The sequence below is a fragment of the Oryx dammah genome, unplaced genomic scaffold (genome assembly GCF_014754425.2).
Source record: "Oryx dammah isolate SB20612 unplaced genomic scaffold, SCBI_Odam_1.1 HiC_scaffold_3, whole genome shotgun sequence".
Lineage (NCBI taxonomy): Eukaryota > Metazoa > Chordata > Mammalia > Artiodactyla > Bovidae > Oryx > Oryx dammah.
Genome location: NW_024070187.1, coordinates 6,359,080 through 6,386,905, shown reverse-complemented (window position 1 = coordinate 6,386,905; position 27,826 = coordinate 6,359,080). Strand labels below are relative to the sequence as shown.

At 41.4% G+C, this 27,826-nt stretch overlaps 1 protein-coding gene across 2 annotated transcripts in view; it reads right to left on the bottom strand.

The window, feature by feature from the left end:
- The window catches only part of SEC24D (SEC24 homolog D, COPII coat complex component), a 113,752-nt gene that overhangs the window by 62,150 nt on the left and 23,776 nt on the right, over positions 1-27,826 (bottom strand). For both annotated transcript variants that reach the window (XM_040237393.1, XM_040237394.1), the window contains exons 6-7: positions 24,364-24,475; positions 13,780-13,907 (exon numbers count right to left, since the gene is read on the bottom strand). In XM_040237393.1, coding sequence (XP_040093327.1) covers positions 13,780-13,907; positions 24,364-24,475 — 240 coding nt within the window. The remainder of the gene's footprint in view (positions 1-13,779; positions 13,908-24,363; positions 24,476-27,826) is intronic.

Sequence of the window (27,826 nt, the reverse complement as noted above, 5' to 3'; positions counted from 1 at the left end):
ACACCCTCACTAGGCCAGCGGACACCCTCACATGGCCAGCGGACACCTTCCCTCAACCAGTGGACACTCTCACTAGACTAGCAGACACCTTCACTAGGCCAGCAGACATCTTCACATTACCAGCAGACACCCTCACTAGACCAACAGACACCTTCACATGGCCAGTGGACACCCTCACTACACCAGCAGACACCCTCAGTAGACCAGCAGACACCTTCACATGACCAGCAGATACCTTCTTCACAAAAACCTGTGCTTGATTCATGTACTCCCCCTTCACCAAAATCACATATATACTGGCCTTCCTCCCATCTCTTTGAAGCAGTTTCTCAGAGGTATATGAAGTGCTATCTCCCAGGCTATGGTCTTTATTTTGCCCCCAAATAAAACAACTTATAATTCTCATATTGAGCATTTTTTTTAAGTCAGCGAACTCTTCAAATTACCTGGTCTCAAAATTCCAATTTACTTCTATACACAAATGATACCATGTAATGAAACTATCAAATTAAAATATTTATTTGGTGCAAAAATTCTCAGGAACTGTTTTAGGTCTTGGGAAATGAAATAGTGAGAAAAAATTACAGCTGGTCCCTACCCTCATGGAATCTAATGGGAGAAAAACAGGAGTCAAAAAACATAGACACACAACTGCAAACCGTGACACACAGTACTAGAGCTCCAGCGAGTATGATGTGGGGAATTCTCGAAAGTTCTCCTGAGGAGGTGACCCTGAACTGAAATTTAAAAGGTGAACAGAATTAACGAGGCTAAAAGGGTAGGATAGTGTGGAGGAGGTCGTGGGAAAATTATGCCAGCAAGTGCCCATGAAGCACCTTATGAAAAAACAAAAGCTAAAGACATTTTTATCTAATTATAACGGTGGGTGGTCTTCATTTTAATAGTAAAAAATAGAAAATAGCAATATGATATCAAATGACAGAGACCATGCAACATTTCATTTCAAAAATGTAAATGAGCAGCTCTTCCCTTCTTACATGAACATAAACTGTGGCATCCATGTCAGTTTGCTCCTTCTTATGTGAGACAGGTATTAGAATCACTGGACGGGTTTGACTGTATCTCTCTTGGATGCGTACACTGCAGGTGAACGTAAGCTACTGCAGTTTTCATACTTCTCTTCCTTGCACACAGGAGACACCCCAAACCAATGAATGTTGGATTAAATGAAATTTTCCAAAGAAGAATTTTGTACAGCAAACAGTGGTAACCAATGATAAAGATATTCATTTCTCATACCAGCTTATTTTTAAATTAAGTGTTAAGTGGTGCTATAATCTTATGAGAAAAGTAACGTTTAAAAACGTTATGGAAAATTTTTCACCATCAGTTTGTGCACCCAACTTCCTTTGACACCCAAGCTCTTCCTGTCTGTACCCCATCGCCCATATGATGCTCAACTCCTGCCAGAGAATCACTCCCCGATCACTCACGCACCAGACAAGCTCGGGTGTCATTTTCAAATATTCCATGAAACAATTCCAAACTACAGGTTTGCACAGGCTTTCTTTTTCTTCCTCCCTTAAAAACAGGACTTTTTTTTTTTTTTTAATTTTTTAGCCTTTTATTCATGAGAACTTGTTGCTCAGGAAACTTTCAAATAAAAATCTTTAAATTTTTTACTTTCTCATACTTTACCACTGAGAGGACACATCAACTATGTAAACTTCAAGTCCCAGTATTATCTAAATACCTACAAAACATAACTGGAGTTAGAAATCATCAAGCAGGGTACACAAATGTATTTCAATTATTCTAAAATCCCATGAAAGCTTCCAACTTATCATGACATAATGCTAAAAAGTCACTATTAGTAAGACATACTCCTATTTTAGAAATGTTAAAATGTGAGAAAATGCGGGCCTTAGAATTGACAGTGATAGTGATAAATGATAAAATGATAGTGAAATAAATGATAAAAATGATTGATAGTGAGATGAATGATAAAAATGATAGTGAGAGGCTCTAAAATAGTTCCTCAGCTGTGGTAGCTCTCTGTGGATGCCTGGTGTTCCACACCCAGGGAGCCTGGTCTTGGACACTGTACATATGAAGGGAACATTTCACGCAAAGATGGGCACAATCAAAAAACAGAAACAGTATGGACCCAGAAGAAGCAGAAGAGATTAAGAAGAGGTGGCAAGAATACACAGAACTGTACAAAAAAGGTCTCAGTGACCCAGATAACCACCACGGTGTGACCAGTCACCTAGAAGCAGACATCCTGGAGTGTGACGTCAAGTGGGCCTTACAATGAACAAAGACAGTGGGGGTGATGGAATTCCAGCTGGGCTATTTCAAATATTAAAAGATGATGCTGTTAAAGTGCTGTGTTCAATATGCCAGCAAATTTGGAAACCTCAGCAGTGGCCACAGGACTGGAAAAGGTCAGTTTTCATCCCAATCCCAAAGAAGGACAATGCTAAAGAACGTTCAAACTATTACACAATTGCACGCACTTCACATGCTATCAAAGTAATGCTCAAAATCCTTAAGCTAGGCTTCAATAGTGCGTGAAATGAGAATTTCCAGATGTTATAAGCTGGATTTAGAAAAGGCAGAGGAACCAGAGATCAAATTGCCAACATTTGCTGGATCATAGAAAATGCAAGGGAATTCCAAAGAACATCTACTTCTGCTTCATAGACTACACTAAAACCTTTGACTCTGTGGATCACAACAAACTGGAAAACTCTTAAAGAGATTGGAATACCAGACCACACTACCTGCCTCCTGAGAAATCTGTATGTAGGTCAAGAAGCAAAAGAGTCAGACATGAAACAACAGATTGGTTCCAAATCGGGAAAGGAGTAAATCAAGGCTGTATCCTGTCACCCTGCTTATTTAACTTATATGCAGAGTACATCATCGGAGAAGGCAATGGCACCCCACTCCAGTACTCTTGCCTAGAATATCCCATGGACGAAGGAGCCGAGTAGGCTGCAGTCCATGGGGTCGCTAAGAGTCGGACACAACTGAACGACTTCCCTTTCACTTTTCACTTTCATGCATTGGAGAAGGAAATGGCAACCCACTCCAGTGTTCTTGCCTGGAGAATCCCAGGGACGGGGAAGCCTGGTGGGCTTCTGTCTATGGGGTCGCACAGAGTCGGACACGAATGAAGCAACTTAGCAGCAGCAGCAGCAGAGTACATCATGTGAAATGTCAGGCTGGATGAAGCACAAGCTGGAATCAAGATTGCTGGGGAAAATACCAATAACCTCAGATATGCAGATGATACCACCTTAATGGCAGAAAGTGAAGAGGAATTGAAAAGCCTCTTTATGAAGGTTAAAGAGGAGAGTGAAAAAGTTGGCTTAAAACTCAACATTCAAAAACCTAAGACCATGACATCTGGTCCCATCACTTCATGGCAAATAGATGGAGAAACAATAGAAACAGTGGCTGACTTTTATTTTCTTGGGCTCCAAAATCACTGTGGGCAGACTGCAGCCATGAAATTAAAAGATGCTTGCTCCTTGGAAGAAAAGTTATGAACTTAGACAGTATATTAAAAAGCAGAGACATTACTTTGCCAACAAACTGCCCTATAGTCAAAGCTACGGTTTTTCCAGCAGTCGTGTACTGATGTGAGAGTTCGACCATAAAGAAACTGAGTGCCAAAGAACTGATGCTTTTGAACTGTGATGCTGGAGAAGACTCTTGAGAGCCACTTGGACTGCAAGGAGATCAAACCAGCCAATCTTAAAGGAAATCAACCCTGAATATTCACTGGAAGGACTGATGCTGAAGCTGAAGTTCCAATACTTTGCCACCTGATGCAAAGAGCAGACTCATTGGAAAAGACCTTGATGCTGGGAAAGATTGAGGGTAAGAGGAAAAGGGGGCGACAGATGTTGGATGACATCATCGACTCATGTCCATCATCATGGACATGAGTTTGAGCAAATTCCTGGAGATAGTGAAGGACAGGGAGGCCCGGTGTGCTGCAATCTGTGGGGGTGCAAAACATTGAGCACAACTGAGCGACTCAACAACCACAACACTCAGTTGCCAGGCACCAAAGGTCATAAAACCCACGTATGGATCCACTGAAAATCAAACCAAGGAAGAACGCTTTCTCTTTTCTTCTTATTTCTCCCAACATAATTCTCCATTTAATAAAAGAAATATTTATATGAATAATTTCAAGATTGAGAAAATAAGGTTGGTGTGTTTAACTTTCTAAACTGTAACCTAGAATAGGATCCTAACCACCTTTGCCCTGACAAATGTGGCAGCTCTGTGTGTCTGCTGTAACACCATTCTAAAAAGGGATAACATTCTGTACTCCAGCTGCCGAGCTTTTTTTCATAGTACTTTCTCATAGCAGTATACAAACAGCGGCCAAAATCCTTAAGGGATAAGATTCAGTTTCTAAAGTGACTTTATACATTAAATATTTTAAATCTTATGTTCATAATTCTATTTCTGCATAAGTACATACAATCTGTGTTTCCAAGTTCTTATGTTAATACTCATAAAATACTGCATTAAAGCAAACAATTTAAGATTATAACACACGTTAAAAATAGATTCAGGCTTTTGAAGCTTTCATTTTAAAATAATTTAAGATATAAGTCTTTAAGTTCCTTAAAGGACACAGTCTTATGCAGTAATCAGTTTCACTTCAGAGCATATTTATCACTAAAGCTAGCTAAATCGGGGTTAGATATAAAAACGCATAGTTTCACAATCTTCATGTACTTTTTAAGTAAATAATATACTATAAGGTTCTTATACTAAAAATATAATATTAATGAAACTCTTTTGGGTTGGGTTGTGCAAAATGCTCACATGAATTTCTAATAACATACAGGATGCGTGACAAGTACATAGTAATCCATGCTGAAAACCTAAGAAAGAGTGGAAAAGGAAGGTAGACATTAGCCTTCGAGATTTACAGAGCATCAGAACCAGGCTTCTCCTTCTTGGGAATGGAAGCTTAAGGTCACAATACAAGGCACGGCACAGACCTACATTTCCTGCCTCCTGGCCCAGTGTTCCACATAATGCTTACTATCTCCTGTGCTTTGGAGAAAGTAGTCTGTTTTTTAACATGGTTTCTCAAATACCTTTATATGATCAAAAATTCTTCCTAGGACTTCCCCAGTGGTAGAGAGGATAAGAATCCCCCTGCCAATGCAGGGGCCACGGGTTTGATCCCTGGTCCGGGGAGATTCCACATGCCATGGAGCAACTGAGCCCGTGCACCACAACCGCTACGCCTGTGCTCCGGAGCCTGGGAGCCCCAACTACTGAGCCTGTGTGCTGCAGCTAACAAAGCTCGCGGGGCACCAACAGCCTGCGCTGGGCAACGAGAGAGGCCCCAGCAGTGAGCAGCCCGCACACTGCAAGGAAGCACAGACCCCGCTCGTCACAGCTAGAGAAAGAGACCCAGCACAACCAAAAACTAAAGAAAAATATTAACTATTAAAATAGTCTCCCTACTTACTTTTCTGTTCTGCTCTTTAAAATGAAATATAACCTTTCTCATTAGTATGACAGAATATACTGCTATCACATTAATAGGTGATAGAATACATCAACAATCTCTGAAATGATTTTTTTTTTTTCTGTATTCACAGAGTTTGTTAGAAGCCTAACATAGCTAGAAAACTCAGCCACTGTTCAGCAGTTTGGTCTGTCTTTGCCTTTTAAGTGTCTGTCCAGCCCTCAGGAGAATGCATTTGTTCGGCCAGGACCTCTACAGTACGCCCAGCCCACTGCCGCAATCCAGATGGTCTCTGTCGTCAAGGAGCAGTAAGCAGTAATGTGAAATAAAAAGACTTCAAGAAAAGAGGTCTAAGGTGGACATGTCAAGCTAACCCACAAGTTTGCAAGAGCAAGAGATCTCTGCTAATAAGAAAAAGGAATGCTACTTTATGTGTTTAGTAAATAAAACCTCAGTAAGCCAGATATTACTGAAAGAACCTTGATTTCCACAGCATTACTTATTAGCAATGATTTTACTGTATGATTGTAATTGCCCCATAACCTGTAGAACTTCTTCATCTATAAAACTCAGGGAACACCTTTTTCACAAGCTGCTGGCTTCCTTTTAAAAAGCTGACACACAAACTATGACAGTGAAGCAGATTTTCTTCCCTTTGATGGATTAAACAGCAGTGGAAACTCTGCCCAAACCCTGCCAACTCAGGCCAGCAAGACTGGCTGAGGCTAGTGCATGACCAAGCAATGTCTTCTGTAGGTGACGGATGTGGATGTAATGTGCTGGTGTTCATTTATTCCCTGACAGTCTTTCCCTTTTCTGTTAACCCCATTTGTCAGTTCACTGACATCCAACCCTTTTTCTTTCCAACGGCATATTCTTCATATCCACCAAATCTATCAGACTATGAACAACCATGAAGAAAAATAATTTAAACTATTTAATAACAGTACAAACTTCCTTATCGATTTACTCAGTTCAGTTCAGTCGCTCAGTTGTGTTTGACTCTCTGCGACCCCATTGACGGCAGCACATCAAGCCTCCCTATCCATCACCACCTACCAGAGTTTACCCAGACTTATGTCCATCACGTTGGTGATGTCATTCAACCAATTAATCCTCTGTCAGCCCCTTCTCTTCCTGCCCTCAATCTTTCCCAGCATCAGGGTCTTTGCAAATAAGTCAGCTCTTCGCATCAGGTGGCAAAGTGTTGGAATTTCAGTTTCAGCATCAGTCCTTCCAATGAATATTCAGGACTGATCTCCTTTAGGATGGACTGGTTGGATCTCCTTGCAGTCCAAGGGACTTTTAAGAGTTTTCTCCAACACCACAGTTCAAAAGCATCAATTCTTTGGGGCTCAGCTTTCTTTATAGTCCAACCCTCACATCCATCTATGACTACTGGAAAAACCATAGTTTGACTAGACGGACCTTTGTCAGCAAAGTAATGTCTCTGCTTTTTAATATGCTGTCTAGGTTGGTCATAGCTTTCCTTCCAATGAGGAAGTGTCTTTTAATTTCACAGCTGCAGTCACCATCTGCAGTGATTTTGGAGCCCAAGAAAATAAAGTCAGCCACTGTTTCCACTGTTTCCCCATCTGTTTCCCATGAAGTGAGGGGACCGGATGCCATGAACTTCGTTTTCTGAATGCTGAGTGTTAAGCCAACTTTTTTACTCTCCTCTTTCACTTTCATCAAGAGGCTCTTTAGTTCCTCTTTGCTTTCTGCCATGAGGGTGGTGTCATCTGCATATCTGAGGTTATTGATATTTCTCCCAGCAATCTTGATTCCAGCTTGTGCTTCATCCAGCCCAGCGTTTCTCATGATGTACTATGTACATAAGTTAAATAAGCAGGGTGACAGTATACACCCTTGACATACTCCTTTTCCTATTTGGGACCAGTCTGTTGTTCCATGTCCAGTTCTAACTGTTGCTTCTTGACCTGCATACAGATTTCTCAGGAGGCAGGTCAGGTGGTCTAGTATTCCCATCTCTTTCAGAATTTTCCACAGTTTGTGGTGATCCACACAGTCAAAGGCTTTGGCATAGTCAATAAAGCAGAAATAGATGTTTTTCTGGAACTCTCTTGCTTTTTCCATGATCCAGCGGATGTTGGCAATTTGATCTCTGGTTCCTCTGCCTTTTCTCAGTCTGGCTTGAACATCTGGAAGTTTACAGTTCACATATTGCTGAAGCCTGGCTTGGAGAATTTCGAGCATTACTTTACTAGCGTGTGAGATGAGTGCAATTGTATGGTAGTTTGAACATTCTTTGGCATTGCCTTTCTTTGGGATTGGAATGAAAACTGACCTTTTCCAGTCCTGCGGCCACTGCTGAGGTTTCCAAATTTGCTGGCATATTGAGTGCAGCACTTTCACAGCATTTAGTCATAACTAAGGTACAATTTCCCTGAACCTAAACTCCAAAGAATAAGATTATTCCCACTTTTTTACACTGTACAAAAATTAGTTATGTCCCAGATTTTCTACCTGTTTTAGATAAGAATAACTGGTCTTGTTTTTCCTTGTTTCCCTAAAGTCCAGCTAAGTTCCTACAGAGTTAATAGTTGATTATAAATCAAGTGAAGTTTAAAGTCTTGGATAAAAAAGTATCTGATTAAATCAATAAGAAAGGAAATTACTTTGACTATTATATCCATTTCTAATCTAAGAAAATTACACAGATACTCCTGAATCTATTCCCAAATGGAGTAAAAGATTCTGCCATCTGTTTTATAGGTGAAATTACTTAGTTTCATGTATAATTAGATGATGTACATACTTGCACAAAATGCAAAAGTTCCTATTTTAAAGAAAATGAAGAAGTAAGTATAATTTTTGCCAGAAATCTACCATTTCTACCTTAGTTCTTAAAAACAACATCAAAAATAAATTCACAGGTTACTAAGCAAAATAGCCTACAAGATAACTGATTACTTTTGCTGAATAAATACCTCATATTTAATTATATTAAATATAGTGATGGGTTTCACTTAAAACAAATACCAAAAAAGTTAAAATTTATGGTAAGGAGCATGAAATATTAAACAAAGATGACACAGATATGTCCTTGGAAATAGCGTACATCTCCAAAGCAAATGCTCACGGGGAACATTCTCGGGTAGTAACCACTTGGGTTAGGTTTATTTTTATAGTCCGTTGCTAACACAATGACATGCTTTAAAGGTTCTGTCAAACAACAGAACTGACTTTAAAAAAAAAGCTATACTAAATAAATCCTTGTGATAGATGCCAAATCAGGGTATCTTGAAGGATATCTTTTTTTTTAATTGCAGCAATAGTGGCAATATTAGATAAGGAATAAAATCCTAAACTTTTACTATACCTAAAAATAAGCAAGTCATTTATTCTAGAGGAAAAGAAATTAGGATGCTATTCAGAAGGAGGATAACAGTATTCATGCAATCCATTTTCCTTCAAGAAACAAACTTTAAAACTTATTTCCTTGATTACAGGTTATAAATATAAAATATCAGGAACTTCCTGGTGGTCCAGTGGCTAAGACCCCATGCTCCCAATGGAGGTGGTCCAGGTTTGATCCCTGGTCAGGGAACTAGATTCCACATGCCACAACTAAGATCTGGTGCAGCCAAGTAAATATGTTTTAAAAATCAGCATACCCCTTATTCTCTATTATTAACTATAACTGTTTAGCTTGGGGCTTCTGACATGAACTAAATAAATGATAGTGCCATTTATTGATATGTGGAAGAATGAACAGGTTTAGGGTGTAGAGATCAGAAATTCACTTTTGAACATGTTAAGTTTGAGGGTTCAAAGAGGTACCCAAGGAGGGATTCTAGAAAGGCATTTGGGTATGTGGAGGTGGGGCTACAGATGGAGGAATGAATGAATGAGAGCAATAGTACAGTGACTTAGAGTTAAGGACCTGGCTTCTGACCACCTGGCTTGGAATCCCAGCTCTGTTACTTAGTAGCCACTGGTCTTAGGTAACATTTATTAGCTACTGGTCTTAAGAGTTATCTAACTCTGTGCCTCAGTTTCCTTATGCCAAAAATGGAACAATAAGTAGGCTGATGTGAGAATTAACTAAATGAACATATATTTAAAAATTTCTAACTGTGTTCACTAAGTGCTTTATAAGTTATGACTATTATTATTCTCATCAGTAACTGTTACAGATGATACTTAGTCTTTGCGGGGGTACAGAGTCTAAGAGAAAAAAGAGGAGACCCCGAGTTATTTTCAAATATCTTTTGATACTGGTTTTTAACATAATTCCACAGTGATAACAGAACAGACTCGGCATGATTTCAATACCTTTAGACCAAGAAACTTTTGCACTTGTTTTATGTCCCTGGATATACTCTAGTGTCTCCCAGTCTATCCTACCGCTGTGTGAAAACTGTATAAATCTTAATTATGTTGAATTGGTTCATAGTGCTTTTCAGGTCTACTAAATCTTTCTACTTTTATATATATTCATTCTATTAATTTTTGAGAGTTTGATTTCATCTACTTAAAAAAATAATTGCAACATATAGTGGAACTATATGTAACTTTGTTCTGTATTTTCCAAGTCTCCTATAAATGTGTTATCATATTTTCATACTTTAAAAAATAAAAAAGAAAGAGGAAAAAAAAAAGAGGAAACCCCAAACTCAAGCCTTAATGAGCCCCAGGATTAGAAGTTAAGATAACAAATGGAACTAAAATGCTCCCTCCCTGTGAAGCTGGAAAAGATACACCAGGAGGGCGTCACGGAGACAAGAGGGAAGGCTGCCAAGAAGGCCTAAATCCTTGGTGACCCAGACTTTCATCCAGCCAGTGGTGGAGTGGAGTGGTGATAGTATGCTATATTGTCACTTATACATTTATTTTTAAAGGATGGATATTGATATGCTGGTATATGCATACTTATTTCTAGAAGGAATCACAAAGAATCAGTAAAAATTGTAAGGGTAGGGTGGAGGGGTAGGAAGGAACCTTCTTCACTGTATACCATTTTCATCTTTTGAATGTTTGTATGTTACCTATTTAAAAGTAATTGATTCATTAAAAAGCAAAAAATACTACATATTGTTATAGACACATATATATGAAGTCAAATATATAAAATCCACATGTATAGGAAGGACACACATCAAATTCATTAGTGTTTGTGCCTAGAGTGGGATGAAAGAAGAGATATCCTATGAAGTTTTAATTCTTAGAAAATTATCTTAGTCAAATACGACAAAACGTTAACATCTGTTAATGATGGTGGCATATACACCGATGTATTATTCACTAACACTTTAAATTTTATTCAAAGGATCAAGGTTAAAATTTAAGAAATCTCTCTCACAGATACTACTACACAGCAGTCAGAACTGCTAAAATTAAAAAGATGACAATATCAAAGGTTGGAGAGAATGCAGAGCAACTGGAACTCTGATACCGCATTGAAAAAGACTACAATATCATATAACCACTTTGGAAAATGGTCTGGCAGTTTCTTATAAACCTAAATAAACAGCAATCAGCCAGCAATCTACTCACAGGTATTAATCCAAGAGAAATGAATACGTGTCCATAGAAACACTTGTACTAGAATATTTATAAAAGCCGCTTTATTCACAAAAGCCAAAAAGCAGAAATAGCCAGATGTCCATCACTAAAAGAGTAGATAAGCTGACGGGGCTTCCTAGGTGGCATAGTGGTAAAGAAGTCACCTGCAATGCAGGAGACTCAGGAGATGTGGGTTCGAGCCCGGGGCCAGGAAGATCCCCTGGAGAAGGAAACAGCAATCTATTCCAGTACTCTTGCCTGGGAAATCCCATGGACAGAGGAGCCTGGTGGCTACAGTCCATGGGGTCACAAAGAGTTGGACATGACTGAGCAACTAACACTTCCACTTAGGAGCATTATATTAAATTTCTGGGACCATCACAAAAGACACCATCCCTAAAATAAGCAAATACTGAATGTACTTCTCAATTTATGAGACCATAACTGCATGTAAGACTGGCTTCCAGGAACAACCCAGTGCCTCTTCTATGCCCAACTCTAACCCAGTTCACTGTGCTCTCAGTGGAGATGGTGGCATTCTGCTGCACCCATAAAAAGACTGAATGAACATCTCAAAGGGGATGGAAGCCACTGTGCATGCGGACACTGCCTCTCTCCTCCTCCTTCCTTCTCTGAGGGGTCATACAGCAGCCCCCTACCCCTTACCAGGTCACTTTACCCCGGGTCCCAGCTGGTGTGACAGGCCCAAGAAACAGTACAGATTTGTTCTCTCTTAGAGAGGCTCTGGAGAAGGCAATGGCACCCCACTCCAGTACTCTCGCCTGGAAAATCCCATGGATGGAGGAGCCTGGCAGGCTGCAGTCCATGGGGTCACTAAGAGTCAGACATGACTGAGCAACTTCACTTTCACTTTTCACTTTCATGCATTGGAGAAGGAAATGGCAACCCACTCCAGTGTTCTTGCCTGGAGAATCCCAGGGACGGGGGATTAGACAGCTGCCGTCTATGGGGTCATACAGAGTCGGGCACGAATGAGTGACTTAGCAGCAGCAGCAGCAGCAGCAGAGAGGCTCTACTTCTCGCTCAGGTGCTACTAGGTAAGCATCAGGTCAGCAATCTCAAAGGATCAGAGCCAAGGTCAAGTTAAACTTGGGAAAAGCGTCTATGCTTCAGCTTTTAGCGAGCAAATAGAATCCAGAGCTCAGCCTAATCTACTGGACCACCACGAGGTTACAGTCACAGCTCCAGTCTGAGTAAGGCTTCCCTTCAGCCCCCACCTGACCAGCTTTGCTACAGGACCTCGTGTCTATCTCCATGTGTACATGGGCATCCACCACTCAGGGGCAACAAAAGGAGGAATGGCAGCTACAGAGAGTGGACATCCTAATCCCAGGACCCACTAACAGCATCCTAAAATCAGAGATCTTAAATACACACCTCTTATCTTTGTCGCCACTTAACTATAAACTGGGGGCTTCCCAGGTGGCTCAGTGGTAAAGAATCCGCCTGCCAATGCAGGAGACATGGGTTCGATCCCTGGTTCAGGAAGATCCCCTGGAGGAGGAAATGGCAACCCACTCCAGTATTCTTGTCTAGAACACTCCATGAGAGGAGCCTGGTGGGCTACAGGCATGGGGTAGCAAAGAGTCAGACATGACTGAAGCAACCAAGCATAGCATACAGCATAGCAACTATAAACTGGGAACACCTTTCTCAGCTGACAGACACAACTGATCTACCTCATGCTTTCTAATCCTGCTGAGTTTAGACAGGGGTTTATGAGCATCCTGGCCCAGAGATTACTAAAGCAGATGTAGTAAGACCGAGGACCTCAGCCTGCATTATCTTCCTTTTACCAGAGCACCTCGAAGCTGCAGTACTGAGCGAGGGCATAAAGACTTCGCAAGAGGTTTGAGTATCTGTCATTTTCTGACAGTCTGTGTTTCCTGTATATGTGCATTGCTGTTGTTGTTGTTGAGCCACCAGTTGTGTCTGACTCTTTGACATCCCATGGGCTGAGCATGCCAGGCTTCTCTGTCCCTCACCACCTCCCGAAGTTTGCCCAAGTTCATGTCCATTGCATCAGTGATGCGATCAAGCCATCTCATTCTCCGACGCCCTCGTCTCCTTCTGTCCTCAATCTTTCCCAGCATCAGGGACTTTTCCAATGACACAAACCAGGGGCTTCCCTGGTAGCTCAGCTGGTAAAGAATCTGCCTGCAATGCAGGAGACCTGGGTTCGATCCCTGGGTTGGGAAGATGCCCTGGAGAAGGGAACGGCTGGCTACCCACTCCAGTATCCTTCCCTGGAGAATTCCATGGACAGAGGAGTCTGGCAGGCTACAGCTCATGTGCATTGTTACAACAGGCCAAATAGAGACCTTCCCCATCTGTGTTTGGAATACAGGATGCCAAAAAAACACAGCTAATCAGATTGTTTTCTCTTTCTTCTTACTTTTTAAAAATTGGAGTTTAGTTGCCTCAGAATGTTTGTTAGTTTCTGTGGTACTAAGTGAGTACCACTAAGTGAGTCAGCTATATATATATGTGTGTGTGTGTGTGTGTGTATACACACACACACACACACATACCCTCGTTTCTGGGTGTTCTTCCCATTTAAGTAACCACAGAGCATTACGCAGAGTCTCCTGTGCTATACGGTCGGTTCTCGGTTTCCTTAATGAATTGAATGGACTACATGTTTTTCACGCTCCAGTTTTCTGTTTATGATACAGAAAAATATACAGGAAAATGATGACAGAAGAGGAATTTTAGAGTTATTACATTACTGAACTGCTATTTTCATCACTTACCTCATTTGAAGGGATCGTGGCAAAGGGCTTGATGATGGCGGCTAACGGGATCTGAGCTTGCTTGGCCATATCTGACGTGCAGGGAAAACAGTACGTGGTGCAGCGGATGTACCGAGGACTGGCATTGCCTGAAACGGTCAATGATGCAGACTCAGAATCTGCCCTGTATTTAAATATTTATAAAGGCACGTCTAGGTAACGCATTGCCTTATTTGTAAAGCTTCATGATTTCTAAAATATAAAAAGGAGCACTGTATAATTTTATCATCTGTACTCTAGGCACACTACAGTTTCTTGTAAAATAAGACACTAACTACTGCTGCAAAAATGTAAAAGATTTTAAATTATTATTTTCCATAAGCAGGGTATTAACATAGCCACTCAGAGATGTGAGAGGTATTTAGATTCAATGGGAAAAGTAAAGCAAAGACACAAAACATAAGAATAAAATTTCTTCTTCATCCTCTCCTATCAATACATCTGTTATGAGAAAGGTAAGCATTTGTATACCATTTCCTATCAGCTAGTTATACTGTGTCAAATAGAATTCCGTTTGACCATGTTCTCCTCCTTAACTTGTAATTCAATTTAGAAATTAAAATTCTATTTTTTAACAGAAAAATTTTTAAAAACACCTGAATCTATTTTTAAAACACACCAAGATTCCTGACCAAATATTTTTTTCATAGCATGCATGAGTATTAAAACAATATCCATGGGAATGGCACTGATGAACTTATTTGCAGGGCAGGAATAGAAACACACAGAGAACAAACCTGCGGTCCCAGTGAGGGAAGGAGAGGGAGGAGCAAATTTAGAGCGTAGCACTGGGATACGTACATCACCATGCATGAAACAGATAGCCAGTGGAAAGCTGCCGTATAACACAGGGAGCTCACCCCAGTGCTCTGTGAAAACCTAGGGGGTGGGATGGGAGAGTGGGAGGAAGGCTCAAGAGGAAGGGGATATATGTATACTTATGGCAGAAACCAATGCAGCATTGTAAAGCAATTATCTTCCAATTAAAAATAAATTAAAAAACCCAATATCCATGGCATGAATATTTCTAAATCACTAGAATAACTTATCTAAAATAAACCTAACAATTAAATCATAATATATTTTGGCAAAAGAATGTAATTATCAAACAAGTGTGTATTGACTGTCTGCTAATTTTAGATACTGTCCTAGGTGCTTCCTTGTAGAGTTTATGTTCTTGCAGAGGACACAGACAATAATAGACCTAAAAAAACCCAATAAATTACCCAGGACCTTAGAAGATGACAACATTATGGGAAAAAAGCACCTCTCGGGGAGGGGTACCACAGTGGGAAAAGACTGCAATTTTAAACAGTTACAGAATTGGTCTTCAAAAGGCATCATTGGAGCAAAGGCTCCAAAGTGGGAAGGCATTTGCCCGCAGGTGTCTGGGGACAGCGCCAGCCTGGGCTGGCAGCGGAACGTCAGGAGGCCAGTGAGACTGGGATTAGCCTCCTGGGGCCGCTGGGGAGGAATTCAGAGACGTCACAGAGACCAAATCAGCTCGATGCAGGTGACTCCGAAGTTGTCGGCCTGAGGAATCAGAAGCATGAAGTTGCCACGAACTGACCAGAGGAAGGCTCCGGGAAGGGAAGGGTTTTTTTTGAGCCCGTGGATGAAAACCGGGAATCTGGCTCCAGGCACGTCCATCTGGGAAATCTATTAGGTGATCAAGCAGTGATGCTGAGTAAACAATCAGACACACAAGGTCTCGGTGCTGGGATGAAAGCTGAGACGGAGAAACACACTTGGGAGTTCTGGGCATGTAAACAGTATTCGAAGCCAGGAAACTAGATTACAAACCACAGAGCGGCCAGAGAAGAGCGGAGTGAGGACCGAGGCCTGAGTCCTCTGACACAAAGAAGCCAGGAGACAAGGAGAAACCAGCAGAAGGGGCAAGAAGTGCAAAAACGAGGGAGTCTGGGGGTGCTGGAGGTGAAGAAAGCACACCGAGGAAGAGGCAGGACCGTCTGTGCAGGTGTTGACGCTAGGTCAACATGAGGTGGGCTGGAGAGCGCCGGAGAGCCGGGAGAGAGACTTTCAGTGGGACGGTGGGGTGAGGAGGAGGAGGGTAGGGAGGCTGCGCACAGAGAGTTTAGGAGAGGGAGGCAGGTGCTGAATACGCAATAATCCTTTCAAGGTTTGTAATACAGTTACTTTGATTGGCGGATGATTACTTTACAATTCTGTGATGATCTCTGCCACAAATCAATACGAGTCGGCCACAGGTATCCCTGTGACCCCCACCTCCCCCCACCGCGCCCCCAGGCTGCAGAAGGCACGAGCTTGTGTGCCCTCCGTCACACAGCAGAGCCGCACTGCTTATCCATTTCACATGCGGCGATACGTGTATTTGAACGCTGTGCTCTCAAATCATCCCACCCTCTCCTCCCACGGCCTCCAAAGGTCTGTTCTGCACGTCTCTGTCTCCTTTGCTGCCCTGCATGGAGGATCACCCAAGAGCAAAGAAAGGGGAGTTGGTAAAGGAGGTGGATCGAGAAAACACTGTTTAAGATAGGAGAAGGCTTTATAAAAGACGGGAATCATCATGTATAAAGAGAAATGTTAAAGACGTAAGAGAGAGTGGGGAGACTTAGGGTAGCAGTGCACTTGAGTGGCACACAGTAGGGGATTTCAACTGCAGCACATTTATGGCCAAGAGTCAGAAGGCAGAGTACAAGGACATATGATGAACGGGAGCTGATGCAATGGTGAGACTCCACGAAAGTTCTCTGGTTGGGTCCTCTTCTCAGAAAGGAGGAGGTAAGAGCCAGCTGAAAGAAGGATGAGAAGTGGTCACTCTGCCAGGCCTGCAACCTCTCATCCTTTCTTTGGCCTTTCTCTGGCCACACCTCACTGCACAGGTGGGCCGGGAATGAGGGGAAGGCTGGACCCAAGAAGCTGAGCTTCCTTTCATATTTAATCTATTATTTACACATTTTACATTGTGGGGGGACCAGACAGAAATCTGGATTTTTACATAAAAATTTTGATTTTTATATAATGGCAACTAATTCAAACAGAAATAAATTATTCTGTATAACAAATTAACATGTCTGTAGGCTGAATCCAGTTTGGGGGCCCTGCTGCAGAGAGTCTGATAAAGGGGAGAAATGTGGTACTAGCAACAAGGATAATAACAATCAATGCCAATGGATTAGGCATCATTCTAAGATTGCTATATGTAAATTCATTTTAGTCTCGCAATTGCCTATGACACTGATACCCTATGATCCCATTTTACAGAGGAGTAAACTGAGACCCTGGGAGGTTAAGTGACTTACCAAAGTCAAAGGGTTAGAAGTGGCAAAAGTGGTATTAGAACCTACAGTCTCTCCTACGTCCCAGACCAGTTGGGTCCAGGTCATGAAGCCGTGAATTTGGACAAGAGTTAAGACCAATCCTGTTTTCCCTTGGGCAATGATGGGACATTTTTCAGCAATGTGTGTGTGTGTGTGTGTGTGTGCGCGCTCAGCTGTGTCCTGCTCTTTGCGATCCCATGGTCTGCAGCCTGCCAGGGTCCTCTGTCCATAGGCTTTCCCAGGCAACAACACTGGAGCAGGTTGCCATTTCCTCCTCCAGGGGAATCTTCTTGACCCAGGGATCCAACCTTCGTCTCCTGTGATTCCTGCATTAGCAGGTGGATTCTTTACCACTGAGCCACGCATATGATCAAACAAATAAATACCCGAAGAAAATTATTCAGAATGTACTAGATAGCTTCTGGGAGCAGGAAGAAAGATCAGAGACAGGTAGAGTCCAAGTGAATACTGACATAGGGTAAAACAAGAGTTTTGACATCAGGAATAGAAGAAATATTAGGTAATAAATGTAAACTTGAACTCTTATTATTGTATATCTCATATAACTTAGATAAAACCTTCCTCCTCATCATCACACAATGTTACACATAGTGGGAAATAAGAACTTTTGAATATTTTAAAGTGTACTTTAATTGTTCATTGTACTCAACTTTCAGTAGTTAACATTTCCAATACATTGAAATTGAGCATTTGTTATCTTTAAAAATCTTATTTTTTACAATGAAATATGTATATGAACAAGTTCATGAAGGTGACTAAACAAACTTGTTACAAGAAGCTAATGCACACCAAGAATAAATTTTTAAAAACCAATGAAGAATTTATTTCTTATGCAGGTATACAAAAGTGGGGCATGAAAGGCATGTTTATAGCAACCTTGGTAATTAAGATCCAAAATCCCTTGATATGCTTAATAAAGAAACATACGGGATAAACTGACTAAAAAACATTCAGTAATTTATTCATTCAACAAATATTTATGAAGGTAATCCCCAAGTTAGAGGCTTAGAGGCAGGAGAGGGTGAAGCCTCTGGCTTTAAGGTCTGGTAGAAGAGAATGATAATAAAGCAGATAATTGGGGGCATCCCTGGTGACTCAGGGGTAAAGAACCCACCTGCCGACACAGGAGACACGGGTTCAGTCCCTGGTCCAGGAAGACCCCACGTGCCACAGGCCCTGTCCTCTAGAGCCCAGGAGCTGCAGCTCCCGAGTCCACCTGCCCGAGGGCCTGCACCCAACAAGAGCGGCCACCACCGTGAGCAGCCCACACACCGCACCGGGAGGGCAGCCCCCTCTCGCCACAAGCAGACAAACGCCCACGCAGCAATGCAGACCAAGAAGCCAGCAATAAACAAATAAAGCAAATGAAGCCAACAATCGCAACATGGCAGGTAAGAATCACAGAAGACCAAATCGATTACAGAGTGACCCAAGGGAGGCAATGAGTTTTACCCACGGGTCACAGGCGACTAAACAAGGGATGCAGTGCCTGAACAGGACCCTGTGGGACAGGCAGAGGCACAGAATCAAGGAAGAAACGGAGTCTTAAAGCAGACCCTGCGGCCAAAGGCAAAGAAGTGATATTCTTAAAGCAGGTGCGCCTCTTCATCGGCTTCTCTGCTAACCAGCTGTGCAGCCCTGGGCGAATCACTTAACCTACCAGGACCTTAGTGTGCTCACATCTGCAAAGTGAGAGAGCAGGGCAGATGAAGGCCAAGGTTCCTTCAGTCTCAACACTTTACTTACATCTGTGAATTTCTATGTCTCTGAGACCCATGGGTTTCATACTAAAAAGGCTACTAATGTCCAGAAATAAAACCATGCACCTAGGGTAAATTTATCTATGACAAAGGAGTCAAGAATATACAATGAAGAAAAGGCAGTCCCTTCAAGTAAGTGGAACTAGGGGAGTTCCCCGGGGCTCAGTGGTACAGAACCCACCTGCCAGTGCAGGTTTGATCCCTGGTCCGGGAAGATATGTGCCACAACCAAGCCTGTACTCTAGAGCCCGGGAGCTGCAACTGCTAAAGCCTGTGCACCACAACCAGAGAAGCACAGCAGCAACAAGCCCACGGACCGCAGCTGGAGAGCAGCCCCCATCACAACTACAGAGAAAAACCTCGCAGCGACGAAGACCCAGCAGAGCCACAGATCAATCAATAAAAAACCGTATCTGAAAAAGGTCGTGCTAGGGAAACTGGACAGCTACATGGGAAAGAATGAAATTAGAACATTCTCTAACACTAAACAGGAAAATAAACTCAAAAGGGATTAAAGACCCATCAATAAATGTAAGACTGAACACTAACTATAAAACTCCTAGAGGAAAATATGGGCAGAATGCTCTTTGACATAAATCACAGCAATATTTTTTTTGGATCTGTCTCCTACGCTACCGGAAATAAAAACAAAAAGAAACAAATAGAACCTAATTAAACTGAAAAGTTTTTGTACAACAAAGGAAACCATAAACAAAACAAAAAGACAACCTACAGAAAGAGAGAAAGTATTTGCAGATGATGCAACCAACAGGGATTAATCTCCAAAATATACAAACTGCTCATACAGCTCAATATCACCAAAAAAACCCACCTAATCAAAATATGGGCAGAAGATCTAAACAGACATTTCTCCAAAGAAAAAGTATATATAAAGCTGAATCATTCTGCTCTACACTTGGATCTAACATGATACTGTAAATTTAACTTCAATTAAAAAAATAAAATTTTAATAAGTCTACTAATAAGTAACAGCAATAAGACAGACAGGTGGCTAAAAGCCCACATGAAAAGATGCTCAACATCACTAATCATTAGAGAAATGCACAACAAAACTATAATGAGGTGTCACCTCACACCAGTCAGAAAGGCCATATTAAAAAAGTCTATAAAAAATAAATGCTAAAGAGGATGTGGAGAAAAAGGAACCCTCTACTCTGTGGGTGGAAATATAACTGGTACAGTCATTACAGAAAATAGTATGAAGATTCCTTTAAAAACTAAAACTAGAGTGACCACTTGGCCCACTGATGTCCCTCTTGAGTATATATCTGGAAAAGATGAAAACTAATTCAAAAAGATACATGCACCCCAGGTTCACTGCAGCACTCTTTATAATAAAGAGCCAAGACATGGAAGCAACCCAAATGTCCATTGACAGACGAGTGGATAAAGATGTGGTACATACATATAACGGAATATTACCCAGCCAGAAAAAAGAAATAATGCCATTTGCAGCAACATGGATGGACCCAGAGGTTATCATATTAAGTGAAGTTAAGTCAGAGACAAATATTACATGATATCACTTATATGTGGAATCTAAAATATGGCACAAGCGAACTTATTTATAAAACAGAAACAGAATCACAGACAGAAAATGAACTAATGGCTACCAAAGCAGAAAGGGAGTGGCAAGGGATAAATTACTTACTACTATATATAAAATAATCAGTGAGGACCTACTCTATGGCACAGGGAACTATGCTCAAAATCTTGTAATGAACTAAAATGGAAAAGAATCTGAAAAAGAATATATACATAAAGCTGAATCATTCTGCTCTACACTTGGATCTAACATGATACTGTAAATCAATTTAACTTCAATTAAAAAAATAAAATTTTAAGACGTCTACCAATAAATAACAGCAAATAAGCCAGAGAAAGGGGCTTCGCAGCAAACGAGTGTGACTTGCCCAACTGCAGGGCTCTCTCTATGCCAGGCAGCTCTCCGTTCTTGCCAAGGGCTGGGCTGCAGGCTGTGGAGAGCTGATGATAATCAAAACCCTCGCCACCTCCTTCCTCCTCTTTCCACTCCCTCCTACACTTCCCCTGTATGGACTATATGACCCAGCACTGAAGAGACCAAAGATATATAAGATATATATATATAAGATATATACCTGAGAGAACTGAAGGAGGGACTCACAGAGCCGCGCATATACCAGTGTTCGTGGCTACAGCTGTGCACTGTAGTCAAAAGATGGAAACAACCCAAATGTCCTTCAAAAGATGAATGGATAAACAAAAGGCAGTATATACATAAGAGTGAGTATCCCGCAGCCTTAAAAGGAATGAACTTCTGATACACGCTACGACATGGACAAACTTTGACAATACTATGCTAAGTGAAGTAAGCCAGACACAACACGAGGCATCTAGACGGGGCAAATTCAGAGACAGAAAGTAAAACACAAGACCCCAGGGACTGGCAGAGTGGGGGAATGGGGAGCAGTGGTTTATTGGGTAGAGAGTTTCAGTGTAGACTGATGAAAAAGTTCTGGCAATGGATAATCATGATGGTTGCACGACACTGTGAACTGTATACTTAAAATGATTAACACAGCAAATTTTATTTTATATGTATTTAACCACAATTTTAAAAAATCACCTCTATGTTTAAAAATATATATATATATAAAAACAGAAAACTCTGCAGGTGTTGCTCCTTAACACACGCACGCTCTCCCACTGCCAGACCTCAGCACAGCCGTCTCTGCTGGCTGCCGACCTTCTCTCCCAAGCTCCCCACATGTGTTCTGGTCCACACCTGCTCACTCGAGGCTCAGCTTGGTTGGCCCCGCTCTAGCAGCACAGGCTGGGCTAGTTACCGCATGTCTAAGTTCCCACAGCAAAATGAATTTTATCCTTATAACATTACCATACTATTATAATGTTAATATGTAATTATATCTTTTCCCTGCCAGGTCGTGTACTCATCTAAGAATAAGACCATGGGGCTTTCCTGGCGGCCCAGTGGTTAAGAGTCTATGCTCCCAGTGCAGGGGGTAGAGGTTTGATCCCAGGGCAGGGAACTGAGATCCTACATGTTGCACGGCATAGCCAAACAAAGGAAAGGAAAGAATAGTACTGTGTCTTTTACTTCTGAATTGAGGCAGCAGGTGAGTAGTTAAGAGCATGGCTTCTAGCATCAGAATGCTGGGATTCAAATTCTAGCTTTGCTTCCTACTAGGTGAGTATCTTGGTAAATTACCTAAGCATTCTGTGCTTTGGCTTCACATTCTGTAAAATGAAGATGAGATTGATGCCTATCTCAGTAAGTTACAGGGAGGATTAAATGAATTAATACACATAAAGTATTTAGAAGACACCTTAATGCATAGCAAACACTTAATAAATATTAACCACAAGGGTAACAGGTACTGAATATTTGCTGAATGAATAAGTGAATGAATGAACAAACAAGTATGATCCTGCTCTAAGTAGCTCATAGCCTTGTAGGGAAGATGACCCAAACCACAGAAAAATTCAATGGAACAGGGTTATAATAGGAGTGTCTATAAAGCACTGTGGGGGAAGAAATTAGAGGAGATTTCTAAGGGAAAATTAAATTGAGTTTGGAAGAACTAAGAATTTCCCAACTTGGTTATATATAACAAGTACATTTGTTCAATAAATATTTGTTGGGTGACCATTATGTTCTAGATATCAGATGAATTTCTAAGGGTACAGTGAACAAAAACAGTACTCATCTGTTGCAGAGATAACAGCACAAAGTGAGAATCAGTGACATGAGGAGAAGGGGGTGAGTTTAGTATGGCTGAGGCAGATGTAAAGAAAGGAACAGGTGAGAGATGAGGCTGGTAAGGAATATTCATTAGGCCTGTAAAGGGCCTCCAACTAAAATATTTAAAAATACAAATGTAACACTTACTATTAGGCTGAAATGAAACTGCCGTTTTTGTCAGTCAACAAAACAGAAAAAATCAGCAATTTCATATAGCTCAACCTACCAGGTCTTAAGAACCAAATAAATATGAATTCATTTAACAAGTTTGGATGGATTCTGTAAGTAATCAGGAAGAAATCACTTTTAGTAGAGGAAATGAAGTAATCTGAAGTCTGTTTTAATAGTAGTATCTCTAACAGTAACATCATCTATAATCTATATCAACCCGTTCTACAGGTCAAGATCCCACACACATATAAAGATACTTCCATGCATGCACACCAGTCAGTCCTGAAGGAAATCAATCCTGAATATTCATTGGAAGGACTGATGCTGAAGCTCCAATACTTTGGCCACCTGATGCAAAGAGCTGACTCATTGGAAAAGACCCTGATGCTGGGAAAGATTGAAGGCAAGAGGAGAAGGGGGCAACAGAGGATGAGATGGTTGGATGACATCACTGACTCAATGGCCATGAGTTTGAGCAAGCTCCAGGAGATGGTGAAGGACAGGGAAGCCTGGTGTGCTGCAGTCCATGGGGTCACAAAGAGCTGGACATGACTTAGTGGCTGAACAACAACGCAAGCATACAGACACAGACACACACAGCACACAGAGAGTCACCTCTAATCCTCACACTGGCCCTGGAGGGCAGGTCTTAGTCCTCACATCGTACAGAGGGCAACGCTGAGGTTCAAAGAGATGAGATGAGCAAAGCTCAGGACAGTAAGGAAGAGAGCCTGGGTCTGCGTGCAGGCATGCCAAACTCCCAATCAGAGCTCTTTGTACCTCGCGGTGCTGCAAGCTCCGAAAGGACCGTGCTGAAGGCAGAACATAGGACGGACTCACAAGACGGGGGTCCCACCAGGAGACTGGCTGACTCAGCAACTCTGAGATGAGACGACACACCTGCTTGTGTACCAATGCTGTATTTCTAGAACCGAGTATATACTCCATTAAATTCAGAATCTGAGACGGCACACTGCATCAGGCGGTATTTTAACTTGCCACAGACAGAATATATTCCCTGATTAAACCTGGACAAAGTCTAACAGAAATATGAAACCATTAACAAGCATGGGATAGAGTCAGTAGGGACAGAGCTCAGCCTCTCCTCATCCAGTTTTAAAATGGGAAACCAGAGCCCAAAACATTCAAGGACTTATTTTAAAAATGTCACTGGGGCTACAACCAAGTCTGCTGGCTTAATTAAGTCAAATATTTAATTCCCTACCGTCTGCTCATGCCACCGTGCCAGGTTCTCACTGGAGTAAATAAACCAAAGTAGGGCATGAACTAATTTAAACCCACAAATTAAAATTTAAAATTTTCTTAAACTTGTAGATTTTGACAAGAACGCAGCTGGCAGTGCCTTCTCCATACTTGATTAATGACAAATTAGTTCCTGTTACCAGCTATAACGGAGTGGCCCATCAGTGAAACCATTATTGGAGGGTATCTGTGCATTTGCTTTTTAAAAAAAAAATGGTGAAAAATACTAAGACCTCAATCAGAAACCTAACTGAGAGAATACCTTGGTCTTGTATCACACAGTCTGTAGTGACCAGTGGAGGGATCTGGCCTCTGGCGTTGGTGGCATAAACTTGTCCCCCTCGGGTGGCTCTGTCACTCTCAATCACCTGGATCTGTAAGTAAGAGATCAAGGGCAAGTTAAAGTCAGTTTAGACTTCCCAACATTTCCCTCTCGTTATACACACACGCACGCACAGGCATTTTCTAAATCCTTTCAGCTGATTTCAGATCAAACTCTCACTGAGAATCCATCACATCTTCAGCCTCACTTTTGTTTACTTTCACAGCCTTAAGCCAGTAGCTTCCAAACTCTATTCTGTAATACTCTTGAGCTCCAACTCAGATCTTTCAGGGAAATCTATTTTTATTCAATTTGTTTCTTGGGATCACAGGTAAGAGTTCTTTGGGAAAGGATTCTCACTGGAAATGAAACTGAAAATAATATTTAAAAAATTATAAAATACTTTCTGCAGTTAAAGAAAACTCTAAAAAGCTAAAAATAATTAAATTGAGAAGAAATGATTTGCAACATATAACTAAAGAAGCCCTGACTTTTCTCCTCAAATCCCTCTTAATCTTTAATTGGCCTTTCAAGTTTCCCCCACCACATCCCTGCTCCTTGAGGCCTAAGAAACAAACAATATCAATTGTTCCCATATGGTTTTTGCCTACCGTATAGAGACGAGAAGAAAGAAAAGTCCCAAAGTTTTGTTCTCTAATTTGGAAACACCTTATATTTCTCTACTAAAACATTTATTGATGAAGATATAGGCACAAAATATTGTCCTTCTGTTGTAACTGTCCAGGGACTAGCTGCAAGGAATTCTAATAATAAAAGGATCTCTCTCTTTCTCTTTCTCTTCTCCCTGCCCTCACTTCTTTCTTACAGGATAAAAGTGACAAGAAACTTAAAAAAAAAAAAAAGGAGTAAAAATTTAGAGGGGAAAGTGGGGAGAAATGAGATGAGCCTTCAGAGTAGAATATTTACATTGGAGGACACGCAGTTTAAAGACACTATTAACGTGAGGGGAGATCAAGATGGCAAAGTAGAAGGACATGGAGCTCACCCCCTCCCACACACATCAAAAACACATCTACACGTGGAAGAATTCTCAGAGAGTACTAACTGAAAGCTGGCAGAAGATCTCTCATACAACCAAAGCTGCATGAACGGCCCTGTAACTTGGTAGTAGGAAAGAATGAGGGTAGGGAGGAGGAGTCAGCACAGGCCCTGTGCCCCGGGGGGGTAAAACTGTTACTATATGCAGATGACATGATACTTTATACAGAAAACCCTAAACACTCCATACCTACACTATGAGAACTAACAAATGAACTCAGGAAGGCAGCAGAGTACAAGATTAATATACAGAAATCTGCTACATTTCTTTAACAATGAAACACTAGAAAGACAAAGGGAAATGGAAAGACATCCAATCTCTTGGATTGGAAGAATTAATACTGTTAAACTGGTCATACTGCCCAAGGCAATCTACAGATTTAATGTGATTCTTATCATATTGCCCATGGCATTTTTCACAGAAGTAGGAGGAAAAACAATAGTAAAATCTATATGGAACCACAAAGGACCCAGAATTACCACAGGCAATCCTGAGGAAAAAGAACAAAGCAGGAAGCTTAACTCTCTCAGACTTCAGACAACACTATGAAGCTACTATAATCAAAACAGTGTATGATACTGGCACAAAACCATACATGGATCAATGGAACAGAACAGAGCCCAAGAATAAACCCACACACCTACATTCAATTAAATCCTCAAGAAGAGAAGCAAGAATATACAATGAAGAACAGTCAGTCTTTTCAGAAAGAGGTGCTGAGAAAACTGGACCAGTTCAGGTCAGTCGCTCAGTCGTGTCCGACTCTGCGACCCCATGAATCACAGCACGCCAGGCCTCCCTGTCCATCACCAACTCCCGGAGTTCACTCAAATTCACGTCCATCGAGTCAGTGATGCCATCCAGCCATCTCATCCTCTGTCATCCCCTTCTCCTCCTATCCCCAATCCCTCCCAGCATCAGAGTCCTTTCCAATGAGTCAACTCTTCGCATGAGGTGGCCAAAGTACTGGAGTTTCAGCTTTAGCATCAGTCTTCCAATGAACACCCAGGACTGAGCTCTTTTAGAATAGACTGGTTGGATCTCCTTGCAGTCCAAGGGACTCTCAAGAGTCTTCTCCAACACCACAGTTCTAAAGCGTCAATTCTTCAGCGCTCAGCTTTCTTCACAGTCCAACTCTCACATCCATACAAGACCACTGGAAAAACCATAGCCTTGACTAGATGAACATTTGTTGGCAGAGTAATGTCTCTGCTTTCTAATATGCTATCTAGGTTGTTCATAACTTTCCTTCCAAGGAATAAACGTCTTTTAATTTCATGGCTGCAATCACCATCTGCAGTGATTTTGGAGCCCAAAAAAATAAAGTCTGACACCGTATCCACTGTTTCCCCATCTATTTTCCATGAAGTGATGAGATCAGATGCCATGATCTTCATTTTCTGAATGTTGAGCTTTAAGCCAACTTTTCACTCTCCTCTTTCACTTTCATCAAGAGACTTTTTAGTTCTTCACTTTCTGCCATAAGGGTGGTGTCATCTGCATACCTGAGGTTATTGATATTTCTCCCAGCAATCTTGATTCCAGCTTGTGCTTCTTCCAGCCCAGCGTTTCTCATGATGTACTCTGCATATAAGTTAAATAAGCAGGGTGACAATATACAGCCTTGACATATTCCTTTTCCTATTTGGAACCAGTCTGTTGTTCCATGTCTAGTTCTAACTGTTGCTTCCTGACCTGCATACAGATTTCTCAAGAGGCAGGTCAGGTGGTCTGGTATTCCCATCTCTTTCAGAATTTTCCACTAGCAATATTGCATAGAAAGCTGGAATGTTAGGTCCATGAATCAAGGCAAATTGGAAGTGGTCAAACAGGAGATGGCAAGACTGAACGTCAACATTCTAGGAGTCAGCGAACTAAAATGGACTGGAATAGGTGAATTTAACTCAGATGACCATTATATCTACTACTGCAGGCAGGAATCCCTTAGAAGAAATGGAGTAGCCATCATGGTCAACAAAAGAGTCCGAAATGCAGTACTTGGATGCAGTCTCAAAAATGACAGAATGATCTCTGTTCGTTTCCAAGGCAAAGCATTCAATATCACAGTAATCCAAGCCTATGCCCCAACCAGTAATGCTGAAGAAGCTGAAGTTGAATGGTTCTATGAGGACCTACAAGACCTTTTAGAACTAACACCCAAAAAAGATGTCCTTTTCATTATAGGGGACTGGAATGCAAAAGCAGGAAGTCAAGAAACACCTGGGCTAACAGGCAAATTTGGCCTTGGAATTTGGAATGAAGCAGGGCAAAGGCTAATAGAATTTTGCCAAGAGAACACACCGGTCATAGCAAACACCCTCTTCCAACAACACAAGAGAAGAC